General features: G+C 39.4%; 1 protein-coding gene across 3 annotated transcripts in view; it reads left to right on the forward strand.

The window, feature by feature from the left end:
• Nucleotides 1-14,219, forward strand: part of COQ10A (coenzyme Q10A) — a 28,638-nt gene extending 14,419 nt beyond the window's left edge. For 2 of the 3 annotated variants that reach the window (XM_039337378.1, XM_039337377.1), the window contains exons 2-5: nt 5,085-5,246; nt 7,810-8,002; nt 8,476-8,577; nt 9,678-14,219. In XM_039337378.1, coding sequence (XP_039193312.1) covers nt 5,095-5,246; nt 7,810-8,002; nt 8,476-8,577; nt 9,678-9,845 — 615 coding nt within the window. In that variant the 5' untranslated portion in view covers nt 5,085-5,094 and the 3' untranslated portion in view covers nt 9,846-14,219. Of the gene's footprint in view, nt 1-257; nt 368-5,084; nt 5,247-7,809; nt 8,003-8,475; nt 8,578-9,677 lie in introns of all 3 variants that reach the window. The other variant, XM_039337379.1, reaches the window with a different exon arrangement.
• Nucleotides 14,220-14,830: the final 611 nt, after the last annotated feature.

Raw genomic sequence — 14,830 nt, forward strand, 5'->3', positions numbered from 1 at the left:
TTCTTTTAGTGAATGTGTACCTGTAATGAAGGAAGTAAATGGAAAAGACTACGCCTCCAGTAAGATAAGGGTTTGGATTTTTATAAGCAAAGAGCAGTATATATAAATGGCAATCTCTGCAGTTCAGGGCAATAATGCTATCTTCTAACATGACAGAATGACGTATGTTTATCTGTTATATGTATATTTTTTATCAAAGTAGCATACATAGCACTCCACCCTCTATTTTCCCTCACAACAACTATCCTGTGTGGTAGGTTTGGCTGAGAAATACTAACTGAACCAAAGTCAGTCAGTCAGCTTCACTGGCTGAGGGTGGACTTGAAGCTGTGATTCAACTTCTTAACCATTCAGCCACACATATACAGTAAGCATCAAGTTCCATTTTTAACTTTCTGAAGTACTCTATGAAATAGATTGAAAGGGTTTTTTAAAAATTATGTAACTGGTTTATTTGAAATAGTAACAAAGAGAACTCAGAATGTGTGTGGTTGCTTCTATGCTAATCTATAATTTTGTAAAAAAAAATTACTTGGCTTTTAGACTGATGTTTGATTCCTGCTGGTTTGGTAAAGCTTAAAGGCCTGCTTAGTTCCAGCAGCAACTTGAAAAGTTTCTAAGCTTAGAAAAGGAAGCTAACTGGACAATGGTGTGTTTTGATTTTGTTTTTTTTAAACTGGGAAAGTTTTCTTTGCAAATACTTTGAGATGAAATGTTATATAATTGAGGAAAAGCTGGTACCAACAGAATCACTTCCATTATAGACATTGACACCCTCTGTGCCCAAATGCATGTACCTTTTGAACCTCTTCCTAGTAATTGGTATTCTTTCTTTACTTTTGCACTAAATGAGTTTCCAAACAGGAAGCACACTGTATGCAACATACTGTATGTATGACTAATCATGCTTTTGTGTAGTTGTCTTAGTGACCAGTCAGAGATCTACCAGAACAAGATTTTTATCATGCAGAAAGTTTACAGTCAACAGTTACAAACTCACATCATGTTTAATCCATATGCATCTATGAATGAAATTATGAAGAATAAATACCCCTTTCTAGCCTTATCTTCTATGAATTAAAATGTGATGATATAACCTAATGAGAAGGGCCATTTTGTTTTAGGTAGAATGGTCTTCAGTCACCATAAGGACAAGATTGGGAGTACAGTATATGGCTTTCTAGATGTTGAACTACAGGTTTCAGCTCCCCATCTGTTGAAATCAATTTTAAAGGCATTGGGATATTGCTCTTCTAGGTCAGGGGTGTCAAACTGCCAGCCCGCAGGCTGGATGCGTCATCCGGAAGCCGCGCCCATCCCATTGCCGGCAATGGCAAAACTGGCCCGATACGATGCGTGACGTCATGTGATGTCGTGAGTTTGACATGTCTGTTCTAGGTTAATGTAATGAATTAACAGGATTTTCAGGAGCATGACCTATGAGCTACATTTCATTAGTCAAATCAACACTCAACCATATATTCAGTCTACAGCTTGATATAGTTTATATGTTTGAGTTTCAATTTTTTTCCTCTCATGTGGAATGAAATTATTTTTGTAAATTTCATAGGTCTTTTATAAAGTAAGAGGTAATGAATTGAATGGGTTCATGTCTTTTGGAGGAAGATTTTTTTTTAATCTTGATGGATATTTTAACATTTATTTGTTGTGTTATCTCAGATCTGGAAACGATTGTTCCTTATGAGGACTCATTTTCCCCAGAAATATCCTTAAATATTTTTTAAAAAATCTAAAAATGGAGGGTCCGGTAATACTTCGAATATATAACCTTTTGATTGTACTATTGCAACAATGTTTGCAAAAGACTTCCAAATAGGATTTGGTTTTGGATTTGGTTTCCCAATGAACATACTCCAAAGTACTATTTCTCCATATGACCTGGAACTTAGTTTTAAACTGGAATTAGTTGTACTTGAGAAGCCTTCCAAAATAATATATAGTGTAGTGGGAGTGAGAAACTATATACATGGCTCTTCTAATGTTTCTTAGCTTCTTTTTTCTCTGAAAATTGCATGCGATTGTGGGGGTTAGTTAGGAAGCACAGTATGTGTATCTAACCGGATGTGTTTAAAGAAATCTGATATTTTTATTGGAATGTTAATATGTAGGTATTCAAACTTGATTTTTTTTAAAAGTTGTAGAATGTTTTATTTTGGGGAGTTAATTTTACCAGGGGGAAAAGGACCTAGGTTAAAAAAAAATGAAATGGCAAGTATCAGGTAATATTATAAAGAAATTAGTTTTAAAATGGTCTTTTGAGATGGGCTAGATAGAAATACATTATTACATAAGAATTCCAAGATGCTGACTTGCGTGCACGTGTTGGGTTAATTCACAGTGTTGTCTGTTTACTTTTGGCTTAGCAGGGCAACTGATTCCAACCACAGTTATATATGAATCATGGGTTACACCTTAGTAATACAAGTGAGCTAGGGGAATATGGCTTATGCAACAAATTCAGACAAAAGTATGCCTTAGCATGATATGTGAATCCAGTCTCTTAAATTAGAAATCTTACTGAGATATACTAGCTTCCTCCACATCACCTTTAGAAACATTTGAGCTATCCTCCGGCAGTGGCACCAAAGGCAAATGGGTATTAGGGTAGGTGCTTAATGATTCCTGAACGTTTGTTGCTCTGCAGTGTTCATGTCTTTCCCTCTGACTGTTTGCTCTGCTATCCTGTTGCACCAGGATAAGACTTCACCTTCAAGCTTAGAGTCTGGTAAAAAATCTCCAGGCAAAGCATAGATTGAAATAAGGATTCTGGATGCCCGCAAGTCACTGATGCTGGCAGATGCAGCTTAGTACCTCAGTTAACTTTGTGGGGGACAAACTGATGGCATTTAAAACTTACTTACTTCAACTGATTATGCCAGATGAAAGAGGTTCATCTGTGGTGTCCACGGGATTTCTATTGTTTTAACTTCTTTACGTAATTGTTCGTATTCACAATTGCTTGCTTGGCAGTGTTCCCAAGTAAATGTCTTCGCTAACCTGCTGGGCAGCTAATCTGTAATTGCCATTTTTTCCGCATTCTTTTTTGTCCTTGAATATGCTGCAATATATTCCTTGTACATCTTCTAAGTTAAATTCCACACCTCTTTTTGTCTTAGCTCTAGCTAGCTGCATCCATCACACTGTGGTATATTGCTACATATTAATGCCCCCCCCTTTTTTTTCTGAAAAAGGCATTAAGGCAGCTTCTTACTTTTAGATCTCCAGATGTGTGTTAGGCTGCAAATTTTATTATGCTTGGTCAGCATGCTGATGATAGAAATTGTAGTCCAATGCACCTGGAGAGCACCAGATTGGAGAAGGTTGTGACCAAAAAACCCCTCAACTGCTGTTTTTCTGAAGCCAAAATTATCGCAGACCCATCTTGCTCATGATGAAATTTAGACCAAAGAGAGGAACAGGGGACATACAAGGGCTTTTCTTCAATTCATTGGTCACAGTTTTAAGTAGTCTGAAAGCTTGTCGATCCAAGCAAAAGGTATTTTTTTAAACCTCTGGTGACATTCAATCTGACAGGAAATCTATCCCTCTTTTCATAGATAGGGTTTCCACTAGGGCCAGGCATCCTGAATATTTACTTGTTGAAAAAAACAGCTTAGCTGCTGCTGGGGGAAGGCTCACCGACAATAATTATGTAAGCTAAGCTAAGCTAAGCTGGCCTGCAAACAAGATAGAAGCTAGCCAACGTGGAAGAAAATGCAAAAGCTTTGCATTTCTGATCACTCCTCCCAACTGAATTTTAGGAAGCGTCATGGGAAATTGAGCAGGAAAATTGCTCTCTCTTCTTTAATTAAAGTGTCTAATAATTCCAGTTGGGAGTCAGCCGCTGTATGTGGGGCTTTTCTGGCAGAAAGAGCTTCCCATCCAAAGCAAAAGAGGCGAAAAGGCCAACTTCTAAGAGCCTATCCTCCGTTGCATCTAACTGCAGCATAATTATGTCCCAGCAACATCTTTTTTTTTTCTATTGTGTTCTCACAATTTTGGCCTCATAGAGGTGGTGTAAAGAGAGGACCTTTGGAGATGGGATCACCCCAACATCAGATTGGTCTGGCATGATTCTTCTACAGTCCCTAAACACTATCTTCTGGACTCTTCTGCATTGGATAGCAAACAACTCCAATTTTTTTCAGGCGGGATTTCTCCCTGTAGCCCTCAGGTTGGTGAGTCTGATCTTATGAGGTCAGTCTGAACAGCAGGTGATCAGTGGTGGCAAACAGAGGTAGGGCTGCAAGGTGAAGTGAGAAGAAGAGAACTACTGTTTATTAATTAATGACCTGCTCTCTGTGCCTATTAAGGCTACTTTTGAAAACACATTTAGTAGTCTTCTTTAATAGCACTGAACTTGTATCTAAAATTGCTACTTGACAACAAGTTGTAAAACAAGTAAAGTGGAAGGTAGCAGCCAAGGATTTAGAGAAATGTACATGTTATCAGGTTAACTTTTCCAATTTCTGCAGGAGTGAAGATGGTATCGATATACACAATTAATCCTGACATTTATGACAAAATTCAGATTGTAGTAACCTTATTGAACAACTTGTACTTTGGGGAGTGGAGTAATGTTTGTCCAATGCTATTAAGTTTAATTTTCACAAGTACAGAGATGATAATCTGAGAAATCACAGATACAGTGATACAAGAGCTTCAGAACCAGAAGCAGATAATCAGAAGCCCTCTGAAATTCATAGATTATGATTTTTACAGTCCTTTTCTTCTAACATTCCCCCCCCCACTTCTCAAGAGGAACAAGAGCATTTGCCCTTAGAAGTTAATTACCCCACAGCTGTAGTATGATTTTCACATTGTGAAAATCGACTGAAGAACTTCCTTCCCCCCATTATATGTATGAGGATTTCCCCACAATGTACACGTAGGACTTCAGTCCAGGGCACCATGCTAGGTCATGCTTGTAATTTACTTGCAGCTTTCTGAATCAGTGGGTGATGCCTCTGTTAGGTTATTCAAGAACAAAGGATGTTGAATTTAGACTCTGGGAAAGTTTGGTAGATTTCTATTCAGGCCAGCTAATCCTGGGGATCTTTCAGTTCCAGGTATATGCCATGCTGTGGAAGTCTGGTGATCCGAGACCCTCATACTATCAGCAGTCTTGATTGGGATCTCAGTGGTCAGCACAGCCGGACATTTATCAGCTTTACAGGACCTTTCATCAACAAACGGAAGGAATATTCAGAGAGGAGGATCATTGGGTGAGCTGACATGGCTTGCATGAGGGTGTTTTCATGATGGAGGAAAAATGTATATACACACTATCTCGAATATTGTTTTGTGTGATCCACACCAGCATCATTTACTTGGGTAATAATGAACAATACAGAACTCTAGGTTTTTAAGACTAGAAATTTCGTAGTCCAAAGCAACTGAAGAGGACCTATTTCTAACGTAAGGGATAAAAACACAAGGCAAGACCCGTGGTATCCAAGTTATGGACTGCCTAATCTGGTGTCCTCTTTCCCACAGTGACCAGTCAAGTTTTACAGGAAGCTAAGGCAATACAGGTAATCGGTTTAGTGACTGTTCAAAATTACAACGGCACTTGAAAAAGTGACTTATGACCATTTTTCCCGCTTACGACTATTGCAGATCCCCGTGGTCACGTGATTTACATTCGGGTGCTTGACAACTGGTTCATATTTATGATGGTTGCAGTGTCCCCGGGTCATGTGATCACCTTTTGCGACCTTCTGACAAGCAAAGTCAATGAGGAGGCCAGATTCACTTAACCGTGTTACTAACGTAACAACTGCAGTGATTTACTTAACTGTGGCAAGAAAGGTCGTAAAATGGGGCAAAACTCACTTAACAAATGTCTCAACAATAAAAATTTTGGGCTCAATTGTCATAAGCTGAGGACTACCTGTACTGAGGACTACCTGTACATAATCAGCAAAATCTTGAGGAAACTGAGGCTGCTTACTTCAGGATAACAGTACCACCAATCTCCTTATATTCTCCACGAAGTATTACCTTCCCGTACCTATGGAAAGGTGGAGGTGTACAATCAAGAGTCAGAAAAGGAACTGTTATGTGCAGATTTACCTAGGCTATTATTAGTTTGGATTATGCAATCAGGGATTAGTTAGCTTAAATTCTTCTCCCCAGCTCATGGGAGGGAAGAATGATCTTGATTGGCCATTTTGTTATTCTTCCAAGCTGTATGATACTTGGAATCTATAGATAACATACACTGATTGTGTGGCCAGTAGCCCTTTCTAGCCTTATCTTCTATGAACATTCTCGATTTGCTGTATATTCATTCTGCCTAACTTCCTCTGCAGCAATAAGGAATGTGTTATCAAAAAGAGAACTGAACTTTGCTTGCAATTGATAAGTGGGTTGGAAACATGGATGTTATGTATTTCTTTATTTGTAGCAGGCTGCAATCATATCCAAGATTGTGAGTTTGTTATCTTCTGCAGTTACATAAGCAGAGAAAGTATTTGGGAGAATTTGCTGATAAAAAAAGAGAGTCCCAGGGACTTTCTCTCCTTCTGTTACCCTCCTCTTGCTCCGTCTCCTTCTGTCTGCCAGTTCTGTATCAAAGATCTTATTTCTTTGTTATTTTTTCATTTTTTTACCAGATTTTTAGAAAGTTAAGAATAGAGTACAAAGAAAAATATTAGAGTAAAAACATTCTAGAATAGGGGTTCTCAACCTTGGCAACTTTAAGACTTGTGGACTTCAACTCCCAGAATTCCTCAGCCAGCAAAGCTGGCTGAGGAATTCTGGGAGTTGAAATCCACAAGTCTTAAAGTTGCCAAGGTTGAGAACCCCTGTTCTAGAAACATGTTTTTGTCATACTTTCTCCCCCTCCTTTCCATTTGTTTCCCAACAGCTAACTTAAATATTTCTATTTTTCTCATTGTTGTACTGTGATTACTTCTTGGAAGCTTTGTGTTGATTTTATCATAGTTTTTTTTTATTTGTTCCATTTCTGTGTCATATTTCAATAACCATTTACAGTTAGAATAGTCCCAATAGATGACCTTGGGTTTGTATAAGTGCTGCAATTTCTGTATTTTTAATCAAGGTTCTTCCCCCTTTCTTGTAATCCCTTTTTATCCTTCAAGCAATTTGTAAATACACCAATCATAGTAAATTTGTACCTTTGCTGAGCAATTTTCACTGTGTCCTTAGTCTCTTTTCTGAATCTAGATATACTGTGCCAAATATGCATAAGTAATTAAACCTTTCTCACTGCACAGTAGTTGTCCTTGAAACAGACATTTGACAATAAAGTTAATGGTCAGATTTGCAGGCTTATCTTTGCTTTTAAGAGATTCCATTTTTTTTTCAAAATTTATCTTATGTTATTTTAAATTTCTTTTTTTAATATAGATACCTATAAGATTGAAATTTGCATGGAGTTTTGCAAGACTTGGAAAGAGGCAGATATTATATTAAATAATTTACTGCCTGTCTCAAATAACAGAATGCCTGTTAATCTCCAAACAGCAGAATATATCAATCATAGAAGGAGCCAGGCTCTATTTCTTGTACATTAGTTCTCTTTGATACAATGGAATCTAAGGGAATAAGTAAATGAAACATCCATCCTATTTCTTCCATTCTCTTCTAAAACAAGATCTTGGATTTGACAAGTGGAGAAGAAATGCAATTTTGAATGTTTCCTTTCAATGTTCACAGCTTAATAGATATTCCAGCATCCTGTGGTATGCATGTACCTATGTCACTGTGGACATGTGATCATTGTGGATATAACATAAGGAGTCACTCTCGCTTTATTTGCAGTTATTCCATGCAGGAAATGTATGGTGTTGTGGCCAATGTGAATGAATATAAGGAATTTGTTCCATGGTGTAAGAAATCAACGGTGGTCTCTAAGCGAGCAGGACATGTGAAGGCCCAGCTGGAAGTTGGATTCCCTCCTGTTGTGGAACGTTATACCTCTATTGTGACACTGGTGCAACCCCATTTGGTGAAGGTGAGTTGTGTAGCTGTGGGTTAACCAGGCTGATGATACTTCAGTGTTGCAATGACAATATAATAACAAGCTTTGCGTAATTAATAATTTGTCCTGGTGCCTCAGGTAATTTGGAGGGAAGTTTGATGAATGTGGTGGCACTGGCATTGAGAGAACACTTAATGGAAATTAAAAATATTGAAAGTGATCATCAGGAAGCGCTTTCCCTAAACACGACATATGAAGCAAGATACTCATGAGGCAGACATGAGATACCTGTCTCAAATGCAGGTTGATGGATAAATTTTTATCCAGAGCTGCTGTTATTAGAGTGGGGATGGGAACTCTTGCATTCTATTGGCCATTCCGCTGTCCTCCATGTTGAGGAGAATTCTGGGAGTTGTAGTCCAGCATATCTGGAGGGCGTCAGTTTGGCTAATTCACACTGTGTGGGTTTTGCTGCCAACCTGAATCTTTGCTATTATTTTCCCCAGGCAGTCTGCACTGATGGAAAACTTTTCAATCATTTGGAGACAAGCTGGCGTTTCAGTCCTGGCATTCCAGGCTATCCTCGCACCTGTACCCTGGACTTCGCAGTAAGCACACAAAGGCTAATGGGATTCCTCACCAGCTCATTAGCTCTTGCATAAATGAGGACTGATTTGGGGGCCCTGCATCCATCGGCTTTTAAAAAAGATGGACTTTCCATTACTACTGAGAAAAATCTGTAAGATCCTAGTTGTGAAGGAACTAGAACTGTATTCTGGTGGCAGAGATGTTTCTGGTACTGAGCATTCCTACCACAAGCCTTCATTTCCTAGAGCCGTTGAATGAATTCTTTGAAGCAGAGTAGGGAACTCCAAGGTCATTGAGGTATGTCACTTCTCTGGCCTCCAAACTCTGTACTTGCCAAAGGCAGTCCACCTAGTAGATGCCCCTGTGGCACCTACTATAGTGGGAGCTATAGTGTGTAAAAACAAGAAACCATTCCAGTACCTGGATAAGTACGTAAATCCTGTACCACCCATCCCATTAGGTTACAACCTTAGCTATAAAGATCTCCCTTGCCAAATCCATTTCCATGGAAATCTTGATTTTATAGATGAAACATAAGGAGCATAGGTAAGTCACGAACAAGTCAGCCAAGTGCTGTCTTTATGGCAGTGGCTGACTTAGTTAGAGAAAGTGGCATCACTAATAGTCAAAGTTTAGCTACATGTGCGTCGTAAACAGGAACTCTTTGGGGTTCTGTGTCATCCTGCTGGGCACTATTGTTCTGTACTTAGAGCCATTCTTGATGTCCAACTGAGACTAGATTGTGGTCCTCCTTTCCTTCTGCCTCTGCCCCAACTAGAGATGGATCAGCACAAAGTAGATGTCAGTTGGGCCATCCCAATTTATTATCACAGTAATACACCCCCTGGGCAACTTCTGTAGGAAAAAACTGGAGCCTCATCAGTTTTCAGCAAGTAGTTGTACACCGTTTTTATAAGTGTACTTGTTATTCCTGCTGTACTTAAGAATGCTTTGTGTGGTCTCTCCTGATTTGTAATTTCAAAATTATTTTTCCACAGCAAATCTTTTCTAGACCCTTCTCCGGAGCAAGGGGAAGGGCCTTTCTCATTGTAAAATGGCCTAGCTTCACTGTGGAAAAATGATCTTCACAGTAGTCTAATGTGCTGTTCTCTTTCCTCAGATCTCTTTTGAATTTCGTTCCCTGCTGCACTCGCAGTTGGCTGCCGTTTTTTTCGATGAGGTAGTAAAGCAGATGGTGGCAGCCTTTGAGCGCCGGGCAGCGAAGAATTATGGCCCCGAGACCCAAATTCCTCAAGAACTCATGTTCCACAAAGTCCATCAGACGTGAAGGGTGCCTGCGGCTTTGGTCACTTCAGCGGACACTTGAAGTTGGGTGTTTGCTTGCAGCATCCCAGCTGTTTGTTTTTATCTATTTATTTGGTTTCTCCTGATATCCTGTTTAATTTATCCACTGGGCCTGGTGTGATGACCAAGACTTATTCCTAAGGAAAGGGTCAGAGTGCCATGTTACCTCTGGAGCAGCGTCTCAGTCTTCACTTTTATTTTACCTGACAGGAATTTTATGCTTTTTAGCATACTTCATTTGAAGCTTCTTTCTATGAAACATACCACTGTGGCTGCCTTAGATTGTAGTTTGTGCTGTTCCTTGACTTCTTGAGAAAGAGGTAGCAAAAACTTAAGTTCTCTCAGTGGGCCTAAGGACGACCAGTCCACTTCTTGATAAAAGAGAAGGGCCTACTACAGTAGTTGCCCTGGGGGTGGCTTTGGCATTCTTTGGTGCATCGGATTCTTCCACCTTTCCTATTCATCATTTGGGTTAGATCAGAAAGAAATGGCAGCCACTTAGCTGCTCAATGAGTGCCTTTTTTGAGGGAATGATGGGGGTCAAGGAAAGGCTTTCTTTTGGAGTTGGGATTATTTTAGAAAATAGATGTTGCTCTTAATGAAAGTATTTTGAGATAGGAAGGAACGTGAGGGAAAAGAGAGTGGTCCTTCCTATTGCAGCACGACTGAAGCTTTCTTTAATGTCCAGCTTGTACGGCCTTCCAAGATGATTTTATACCAGTTTCAAAATTCAAATGTTACCCTACCAGCAGATGTTTTGATTGCAAGCACTTCAGAAGTTCAGCAGCCAGGATATTTTGGGAGTAATTAAATCAGCAAAGCCACTCTTATGACCTAACTGGCTGTTTCAGTTTACTCAGCTCTACCTCTGCTGCTCTATGTGAAGAGACTGGAAAATGGCATTAGCAGGCCGAGAGCTTCCACTTTGAAGAAATAGTTCCCATCTCTTCAAAACTGTGTCTTCCATCACATATTTTTGTACCACGAGCGGCTGTATCTGTTGTAGTTCAGTGAAGATGAAGCTTCCAGGGTGAATGTGGGAGAGGAGCAATTAAGCATCACGTCGCCAAACAGTTTGTGGGAAGAAATTTACCTGGAATCTTCAGCAAACCAGCTCCAAGATGAAAGACCTCAATTCCTGGCTGCTGTACTGGCTATATCCCCATTGTGGGTATCCCCAACCCTCCCTTTCCCCACCCCATTAACATAATTTTGTGTTGTCTAGTTTGGTGTAAACCCTCTGTCCCCTTTCTAGTTACCAAGGAAATTTTATTTTTGTTAAAAGCACTATTTGCACAAACCACGTGTGTGCAGGATTGCCAAGGCTAGGAAGAGAGTGCCACTTTGGCTGTGTTTCTGTGGAGAGTGACCAAGCTCCCGAACAAGTGTCTCTACCATGTAGGCTTGGATCATCCTGAGCGTGATGCTAAAAATACTGGGGTGTGTGCATGTGCAGTCTGATGAAGATGCAACTTTGGGGGAGTGTGAGAGAAATTCTAGTGTATCAAATATGTATATTTTTATGGAAAGGGCTGGGTATCACTGTAACTCATAAAAACGAATGTTTTCGGGGGTTGTCTAAAATAAGATGCCTAAAGGTTAGGCCCTGCTTCAATGTGCCAAAGGCATTTTGAGAAGCCTTTGCCTGTGGAGTGTTTACAGGGGAGGAGGGAGGAACTATTTTGTGTTGAAGGAATGGCTCAACAGGGATATGTGACTACCATGATTTTTCTCAAAACTTTCTCCTTAGGACCAGACTCTCCAGACTTAATTTGTCATAGATAAAAGTCCATCAAGTTTGAATAGTGAGGAGTGAGTAATGCACAGATTCAGGGGTAAGGTAGAGCATGTACTGGGGGCGCCTGTCATGAAGCAGATTCCTTTGATGTAAGGGGAGGGGGGAAATCTGCCAGGGTTACTTCTGTCTGTGGATTGTAATCATTGCCAAACTCTGGGAAGGAATTGCTTGATGCAAAGCAGTTTGGCTTTGAGGCAATTTCCACGAATCAGTCAGCTGCCACTTCTCTTCCTGGGTTTTGAGTGTTGGCTCCACTGTCATGACAAGAGTTATGTGGATCTGGCCCTATAATGGCTACCTTTTTCTCAGCAAATTCCCAGCTATCATCATTCATATTTAAATATGCTCCTATTCCTTCCACCCTCTTAAACTCATCAACTGCTTAATTCCTGTAAAATGCTTTGAGATTGCTCTTTATCTTAGTTTGTCGTTGTGGCCTATGCATGACTAGCTTCCACACAGAGGGCACAGCCTGCAGTAGTCTTTAAGTCTCAGACAAGATTGTGTTTGTATTTTTAAATTAGACTGCCTGGAATGCTTGCCTGAACAAGTATCTTCTCCCACCCCCTTTTTAAGAGTGGCGAAGTCACTCCTAGGAAACTTCAAATATCTTAACGGTCTAATAATATCTAAGTCATGACAGTGTTCTGTCTTCCTCAGCAGATTGCATCTTGGGTTATGATTTTAAAAAGAAAGAAAAAGACTGCAACTTTAGAGATCTTCCTGACTAGCTGCCCTTGTTATACAAGGAGGATGAGCAGTTGGACTAATAGAAAATAGTAAGTTTCACTGACACAGAACAGAGCCTTTAAATTTAAATCCAATAATGCATGGCAGATTTTCACGCAGTATGTATAAACTGTAAGCAATACACTGTAAATCCTGAATACAGCATACAGTATATTTCAATGAAGCTCAATTATTTGGAAGAACGGGGCATGTTCAAATCCCACTCTGCTGTAGTGGCTTTTTTCAGCTGCGTAACTGTACTATGAGGAACAAGCATTTCAAAACACTTAATATACTGGTATTAATAATAATGTAACTTAAAGAACAAACACTTCCCCAAAGATTTTGAAATACATTCTTGGTCACCTTAAATTGACCAAAGCTGCAAACCTATTCATGCTTCCTTGAGATTGAACCCTGCTAAACATGGTTAGACTTCTGCATAATCATATTAAGAACTGCCCAGGTTTAGAACAACTGGATAGCTGTGCAACAGTCCAAGAGAAAGATTAAGGGCAGTTTTGACAGCAGTGGTCTGATTAAGTGTGGTATTGCTGTTCTCCAGGAGTAAAACCAAAGCCAAAAACAAAAACTTGATGTATTTAGAAATCGGTGTCCAAAGAAACCTAGTGTTCTCTTTTTAAAAAGTTTCTAATTGCTAGGAATAACATTGTTTAAGAGTCTCAGAAAGCAAGCAACCACTTAGGGATCTTGTAGCTGCCTCCTGTATTTTCAAGATTATAAAACGCAGAATTGTGCAATATTCATATTGTCCATAGCGTTCCTAGAATGCTAGTTTAGAATAACACTTGTCCTGGCATCAATTTGACTTCTGAATAACAATACAGGAAGGCATCTACCCATCCATGTCTGCCTTTATTTGCTTTTCATGCTGAGATCAGCTGATGTTCTACAAAGCTGGTTTGTTCATGAATATAAGGTATACCTCACACAATAGGTTTGTAATAATAGCCACTATGAATGCTGATTTCAGAGGTCCTTTTAACACAGGTGGATGCCTCTAAAACTAAAAAAAAAGAAAAGGCAATTTTGCATCTATTATTTTGCTAAGAGGGGACCAAATCCAGCTACTGTTAACGAAGGTATGGTGGCTATTTTTAGTCACTGATAGGCAAATTAATCTTGAAACATATTAGAACTTTTTCTCAAGGAGCAGGATACAGATTTGCAGCTCTTGTTTACTTTAAATTATTGTAAATGAAATATTTGAATCATTACAGTAATTTTTTTTCTCGATCATCTCCACTAAAGTAGCTTTTATGCAGATCCAATTATTTGAACTGGAATCCCATTGAAATCAATTGGATATTAAATTAGGCACAACCAAAATCAGGCATTGTAGCATAGTTAACAAATTTGTAAAGTGAGATAAGCAGGCTGTCCTGCCCAGGTGCTTTTTTTAAAACGTTTTGTTCCTTAAGTTTCATACCAGTTGTAGCATAGCTGTAATGGGTTTTTTTGCTAGCATCTAATGAACCTGAAGAATATAAGTTTTCTCAAGTCCATCTATATTAAATGCCTAATTTTCTGCTGTCTTTTGTCAAAACAATGTCTTAAATTTGTGCCTTCTGTTTCTCCCTCTGCACATATTTTTATTCAATTAGCTGTCTTATGTTCCTTAGCCTGGTACGTGCTACCTCACATTGTAAGGGTATGTTTGTAGACAAAAAAAAAAAAAAAAAGGGTAGACAGAATCATGCACAGTAAATGAAATTATTTTCCCCTATCCTTTTTCCTTATTTGATCATTGAAAAACTGAACAATCCCAACTGCATTTTTATAGACTTAATAAAATGTTTGTGAAAAGATGCAGCGATTTTCTGTCAGACATTGTGCCTTATATGAGGGCAGGGATGTGTTGGGAAGTCAGCAGGACATCTTAAGGGTCACGGGATGTTAGAACGCAGTTGCTAAATAAGGACAGCAAAATTCCCCTTCTAGTGTAGGGAAGTATTTGCCTACTTCAACCACTGCTCTGCTCTGGAAGGCCTGTCTGGGTGCTTGTACTCTCTCATGCCCTCAATTCCATGAGAAATGAGAAGCACCGGACTGTTTTACAAAATTGATAACCACACACTGCAGTGCAAGAGAGGCTAATTAGCACTGACCTTACAAGAAGTGAACATTAAGCACCGATTTTGCATAGAAGAGACCCAACAAACACTGTAGCATAGGCAACTACAGTACATCCAAGCCAAGACATAACATAGACATGTAACATAGCCTAGAAGTATGGGCTGTTTCAGATTGAGATTTTTGGCTCTCCCATAAGGGGTTTCTCAATCTAAAGCTCGTAGCTTCTGGAGAAAGTATTTGCCACTTCAACTGCTTCAATTTATTCAGGGGAAGCAATCTTTTCTTCAGTAGATGAAGAACCTGGGTAACGTATACTGAAGGTGAACTCCCTTTTCCTCAGACAG

Source organism: Crotalus tigris, unplaced genomic scaffold, assembly GCF_016545835.1.
Source record: "Crotalus tigris isolate CLP2741 ecotype Arizona unplaced genomic scaffold, ASM1654583v1 scf7180000017674.1595824, whole genome shotgun sequence".
Classification (NCBI taxonomy): domain Eukaryota; kingdom Metazoa; phylum Chordata; class Lepidosauria; order Squamata; family Viperidae; genus Crotalus; species Crotalus tigris.